General features: G+C 34.9%; 1 protein-coding gene across 1 annotated transcript; it reads right to left on the bottom strand.

Moving 5' to 3' along the window:
• Positions 1–2,745: 2,745 nt before the first annotated feature.
• On the bottom strand, positions 2,746–3,756 carry LOC132296097 (pollen-specific leucine-rich repeat extensin-like protein 2). Its single transcript, XM_059794338.1, has one exon. The coding sequence runs from the start codon at positions 3,754–3,756 to the stop codon at positions 2,746–2,748; it is 1,011 nt and encodes a 336-aa protein (XP_059650321.1).
• Between the last annotated feature and the right edge of the window lie 3,080 nt (positions 3,757–6,836).

Raw genomic sequence — 6,836 nt, 5'->3', positions numbered from 1 at the left:
GAAGGTATGTGAGTGAGTGAGAACACGTAAGGAGTTTAGAAGGCTGAAGAAAACCAAAATATTCTATTCTGCCTAGTGGGAACCGGTAGGAAAATCTTTGAACCGGTACGAAACATTGGTTCACAAAAGGTTTTGTCACTGTTAATCTTGAACCGGTAAGAGAAATGGGAACCAGTAGCCAAAGTACGTCAGAAAGGCTTCCGACCTTCTTGAACCGGTAGCCAATTTGGGAACCGGTAGCAAGAGTCCTGACAGTATTCGAACTTTCAATTTTCTGTTCTGATTATTTCTTTTTTTATCCCAACTTCTTTCCAAATCCTATGCACGAAATTTTTCATATTTTCAGAGGGACTAGGACATTCTAAACTCTATATAAACCTTAGTAGGCTTCTAGGTTGATTAATGGTTTTAGGGAAAATCAATTTTATATTTTGAAAAGGCCTTATAGAGAGAGAAAATTCAGAAAATCAAATCTGATTAGTTTGAATTTATTTGTGAAAGCATACACATATATTCATGAGTGATTTAGTGGTTTTCTCTATCTCATCAGAATTGGAGTTATATTGAAGATTCAGATATTCCAGATGAGAAGCATGATTTAATTCTTCTACAATCGAGTTCAGATCTTGAAGAAGAGAAGTAAATGCAATCGCACTTTAAAAGGGTTGGAGCATTCGTGGAGTATTGTTTAATCTACCTGCTACTTTTCTACAAATATCAAGTGTCATTCTGAGATCAAGTTGCTGTTGGACGAGGAGTCGCAAAGCCAGAGGATCGTCAACAGTTGGTGTGGTGTAGAACGATAGGGTGTGAGTCAGAGTCAAAGTTCGGTATACTTTATTTCAAGCATAGTGGATTGGTTTACTTTGGACTGCATAGTGTACGAGGTTTTTCCCATAACAGTTGACGTATTTTATCAACTGGGGTTTCCTCGCTAAAATCCTGGTGCAATCTCTCTAACTCTAACTTACTTTACTTTTCATATATTTGTGATTGTGGATGTTTAAATTGATCATATAATTTAATCAATCATAAATTGAACAAGTTGACCTAATAATCAAATCTAGGTCATTAAAGGAGGTAATCACAATTAAAATAAACTAACTGTTTCTGCACCCCGCGTAACTCTTGTTTCACAGATCTATCCTTAAAGCTTTTATTGTTGAAGTGTGGTTAATTTAGTTGTTTTGTGAATGATATGAAGTGACTATTAAAGTCAAGAGTTAATGTATTTATTAGAGATTTGGTGTTATGAATAGAGGCATTTAAGAAAGTGTGTTTGTGATTTTGAGTGTTACCTTAAAACTGATTTGAATACATGTCTTTCTCCAATTTTGATATTCGGTATTCCCAAACATAACACTAAGACATTTTATTATCGGAATTTGAACTTTTAATCTTCTACTTTACAAGGTAAGGAAGAACGTAGGACTTTACATTTTTTTTTATGTCACATTGAAAAGGTTAGACATGTTGTAATCGAGAGTATTCTCATGGTGTAACTTTTGATCAATGCACAAAAATCTAAATGGCCTAGATTTTTTATTTGGGCCTAGATCAGGTCTAGAAAATTTGATGCCTAAAAGCCCAAACTATGGTTGGTCTTGATTTGCAGGACAACGGACCCCACTGAGGACCTGGGCTTATGAGTTTTAAGGAGTTTGATATAATTGGGCCTCCAATTGACCTAATTTAATTATTAAATCAGGCTAATTTAAAGTTTAACTGGCCCAAATTTAAATGGGACTCTTATTACCATTTATTATTTTATTAATCACAAATATCTAACTTTGTTATAAATATATATTATTAACTATGTGGTTGGTAAAGTTTATTAATTGAATTATTATATTAATATACTAATATAAGTGATGATGATTGACATGCATTTCGCTTTTCAACGTTTGCCTATACTTGCCTATACACCGTCTCAATAATAATGACAATATGCTCGACTGCGAAAGCATACAAAGATAGTGATGCATCCATGCTTTGAATTTTTAACATACAATTGAAATAAGAAATTATATTTGGTTAGAATTTAATGGCTCGCAACTACAAGAGTCACCTATGAAATTGGAGACTTGAGTACCCCATCTGTTATTGGTGTCATCATATCTATGAATTTGGATCCCATCTGGAAGATAATTTGTGCGGGGTCATGTGTTATATGTAAATGATTAGTGAAACACATTACTTGTTAGACAATGCAGATACAATGTGAATCTATTGCATAAAAAATTTGAATTTGGATCCTTTTTTATGGAAGAGGGTTTGTGCCTGGGTCATGTGCTGTGTGTAAATTATTAGTACAACGCATTATATCTTAGTATAACAAATAGAAATGAAAAAATTAATATAGGAATACACACGAGATGTGAGATTGCTATATAAATAATTTGATTACAACACATTATTGATATGAAATGACACAAGAAATGATCTAGGTTCATTTATCTTGTTACTATATTATTACTATCAAATCACATCGGCACAAAGATTCAATTTATTGTCACTACCATTTGTTGTGATCTAACCATTACTTATATACTATACAAAGGTCCCTCATTTATTACTTCCTCCATTACTTGCTTATTCACTCCCGTCGTGTAAAAGGAATATAACAATGGGGAATCAGAATCCACGCCCCTTTTATCATCAATCACTCATATTTATTCTGATTACATAAAATTGTAAAACTAAAATTTTATTTATATGTATATACCCTCTCTTTCTCCAATTATTTTAGTCCTTGAGCTGAGCTCCACGGCCGTTGGCCTTACCAGAGAGAGAGAGGTGGACACCAGGACCGTGTTGAGTGAAAGAACAATCCAAGAGAATCGAGTTGCTCGCACCCTGCACGTTGCTGTTAATGAATGTAGTCTTCAATGGCCGCACCATTTTGTGAGTTTCGTCCTTCATCTTTGACCTCCCTTCTTCATTACTCTCTCTTTCCAATTTCTCACCGTTGTTGTCCAGAGCTGTGGGATTGCCATTGTTGCGGAGGGAAGGGCTCAATTCCATAATAGCACCTCTATTTTCACCTGCAATTGTTATAACTCTCACCCCAAAATCTTCGGAATCCGAATACGTCCTGGCATGCTTTTGAAAGTTACCATTGCAGGTGTTGAAGGTTTCTTGTACTAGTACAGTTTTTTTCTCGGCTTCTGCTGGAATCTTGGTTTCGGGCTTGCCAACAAACTTTATTTGGGCAGGAGGAAGGAACAGAGGAGATGGTGGAGTAGAAACGGGCTCCATCTTGGCCGATAGAGATTTTGGGGAGGATGCTGGGGTGGCGGCACGAGCATTGACAGTGGTGGTGGAGGCGGCGGTGGCAGAGATATAAGAAGGTGGTGCCGGTGGTGACATTACTTTTGGGGCTGGAGAAGTGGGCAATGAAGATGAAGAAGCTGAAAGTACTTGTTTTTTAGGAGATGGTGACAGTGAAGAAGAGGATGCAACTTGTGGAACTGTGGATTTTGGTGATGGTTTTGGTGCCGGGGAAGTTGGCAGAGAAGATGAAGAAGGGGTAACTTTGATGGTTGGAGATGACGAGGACACATAAGTGGTGGCAGGAGGTGGTGCAGCAACAGGTGGTACTGGAGGTTGGGCTACTGGGGGCCTAAATGTGGGTCGGACAAATGGTGGCCTTGGCTGGCGAGCAGGTGGTTGAGCCTGAGGCGCCAAAATGGTTGTGCTGGTGCTGGGGCTGGGGCTGGGGCTGAAGGGCGATTCATAGAAGAAAACCGGAACCATGGACGAGCTGGTGGTTGCTGACTTGCCATAATATATGTGATATGATTTATATGAAGCCAAGTTGTTGTATATCTAAGCAAGATGAAGGGTCTCACTAATTTATAGGGTTAGTAGTGATGGCAAAACAAGAATAGTAAAACCATAATGAAATTGAACTTTTTTCTGGGCCCTTGAAGTCTTAAAATTAACGGTGTCCTAGGTATTTTGTTACACCAATTTCAACTTGTGGCCCCAAAAGCATAGACACTCCGAAGCACTAACCTTGAGCTCAACGGTGCATATTGTGCAAATGCATATTGCGGCTTCGACATTCATGAACCATCAGCGCATATATTAGATTCATTTTTCTCTTTAATAATACTTGAGCTCAACCGCGCACAGTACTCATGTTTAAGGGTTGACGTTCACATAAAAACAAAGGGTTGAACGTCACAAAAGGGTTTGGGGTATCATACTTGAATTAGATTCTTGTAGTGAATTTCACAAAAGGGTTATATTACCTTTGATATATGTGTCCTCATTCTGACTTTGCATGTGAGTTTTTTTTGTAAAAATATCATGAAGTGAGAAGGAAAGAGCTCAAAAGAGAAATTTTTTTTAAAATTTAAGCTGGTTAAGGTGGGACTAAATTATTATAAATTTAGTGATGACCTTCAATTTTGATGCTACTTCTAATGCATAAGCAATGTATGATGTACTTGAATTGGAGATAATATTGTTTCTGGTGAAGAACACTACAACGAAAATGGTTATTTACTGCATTTAAGCTTTAAACCTTGTAAAAAAGTAAAAATTTTATTTTTGAAACTAAATTTTATATTAAAAACTAAATATTAGTTTCAAATAATTTTTTAAAAGATAACTTCATATTTACCACATATTTTTTCTTATTTACTGCATTTAATTAATGTGTTTAAGTAATGTTTAATTTTTTAATTTAAATTAATTTAATAAAGCACAATTCAGGGTTTTTCCTTCAAAAAGCACAATTCACGTTTTTTCCCATTATGTTATATAACTCAAGAGTCTTCTTCACCAAAAAGCCCTAAAAATTGAGCGTATATTGCGTTGATTTCTATAATCACTAATGAATATGTAAATTTAAGAGTTTGATTTTCTATCATCACTGATGAATATCTAGATCTGTGAGTTTGAATTTGACCAACGAAACTTAGATCTATGCACTCGTATCTCTTTAAGTTCCTCTTTCTACGTTTTTCTCTCTAAAAATGGAAAATGCATGACTACTTTTGAGTGCGATTTGAACTATTAATTTACGTAATTCGAAGTAACCAATTAGGTTTAGACAAATTTAGAAATCGCAAAGTACTGTTGCACCTATAACTAATTTGAGTACTGTTGTGTAAACAATGTAATACCACAAAATACGATATTAAAAAGGAAAGTCAAATCTAAATGACCTAGAGCTGGTCTAGAAAATTTGCAAAGCCTGGGCCCAAACTGTGGCTTTGCTCTTGATGGCAAGACAATGGGCCCACTGAGGGCTGGTCCTACGAGTTGTAAGGGAATCTGATCTAATTGGGCACACAATTGACTTAATTTTATGATTAAATCAAGCTAATTTAAAGTTTAATTGGGCTTTAATTCGACTAGAATTAAACTAGTTTGACTACATTAGGCCTTGTTAACCATATATTAATAACTTTCAAGTGATAGTGTAATTTATAGTTGTAGTGTTTTCCCCGGGAAAAAAAATTGTATAAAAGGTTCAGTGTTTTAACTTTATATATTGATTGTATTAATGGTTAATTATTCTCTCTAATTGGTACTCTCTTTTGGAATATATGGTATCGTCATATTAATTAGCTGTTGTCCGTTGATATTTAATTTTCTCCTCTTGTTTGAATTGGTTGTTTCTGTTTGTTTGTTGCTTCGTTTTCTTTTGATTTTAAAGAAAAAAGGGGAAGGAGGTAAACATTTTCTCTTTGGGTTTTGAATTGACGTGAAATTTGTGATTCTTTTGATATGAATTATGAAGCACGGACATCCCTCTTGGGGGACTCGTACTAGTGTCGGACACATGTTCGACACGGACACTCATGTCTAACATTTTTGTCCAATAATTATTTTTTATTGGACATGGGGTGGACACGCGGGGAATACACGGAGGACACGTACTGCGTATTGGACACGGCGAGATATATTTTGTAATTTTTTTTAACAAAAAAGGAGTACCTAATGTAATTTTAAATGTTTAAAATTAAAATTTTGAAAAATTTAAAAAACAACTGCACAGACAATGAATTGATGAATAAAGAATGTTAAATATGTTGGAAATGTACTTGATCTTATTTGTCTAATTTTGTTGATACATTTGTTAGGTTCTTAATTGCTTATATGATGAATTGAAGTATTTCTTTTATTGCAATATTTTTTTAGGGAGATTAGATCTATAGTATTGTGGATTTTGAATATATATATATATATATACATAAAATTTTACTGGGGTATCCGTGCCGTGTCCGTGCCCTATTTTTTTAAAATTTGTCGTGCTGTCGTATTCGTGTTGTGTAGTACCCGTGTCTGTGTCCATGCTTTATAAAATATGAAGGATAGAATCTTTAACCTCAAGGGGTTGACCTAGTGGTAAAATCACCTGAGCTTGGAAGCTTAGTAGTAGTACCAAGGTCTGGGGTTCGATTCTCATTACTGACAGCTCATAATTTAGTAATGTCAATCTCACCCTCTTCTAGCACTGGGTAGTCTCAGTTAGGAACTTGTTTAGATTTAGAGTTGTAAGGTAGAACATCATTTTTTGTTGCCACCTTTTAAACTCCACCTCGTTAAATTTTTCAAGCTTCTCCCCAAGACTGACGGGAAAGGCATAGTAGTACTGCTTGTACTTGCCATTCGTCTGTTATATATTAAATATATAGACCACAAGTCAATTTACAGCAATATAACAACAACAATAATATTGCAATATAATAACAACAATAATATTTAAATAATTAATACTATAGCAAAAGCGGAATCTGTCTTAAGATTGTTGTAAAAAATATAATTGTGCAAAATTATAATGTATATATATATATATATAATAATTGTAAAACAATAAT

Source organism: Cornus florida, unplaced genomic scaffold (assembly GCF_030987335.1).
Source record: "Cornus florida cultivar Cherokee Brave unplaced genomic scaffold, ASM3098733v1 CherokeeBrave_3.0.0_Hap2_Chr02, whole genome shotgun sequence".
NCBI classification, from domain to species: Eukaryota; Viridiplantae; Streptophyta; class Magnoliopsida; order Cornales; family Cornaceae; genus Cornus; species Cornus florida.
The sequence above is the reverse complement of the archived record's forward strand: the minus strand, read 5'-3'. Positions and strand labels throughout refer to the sequence as shown.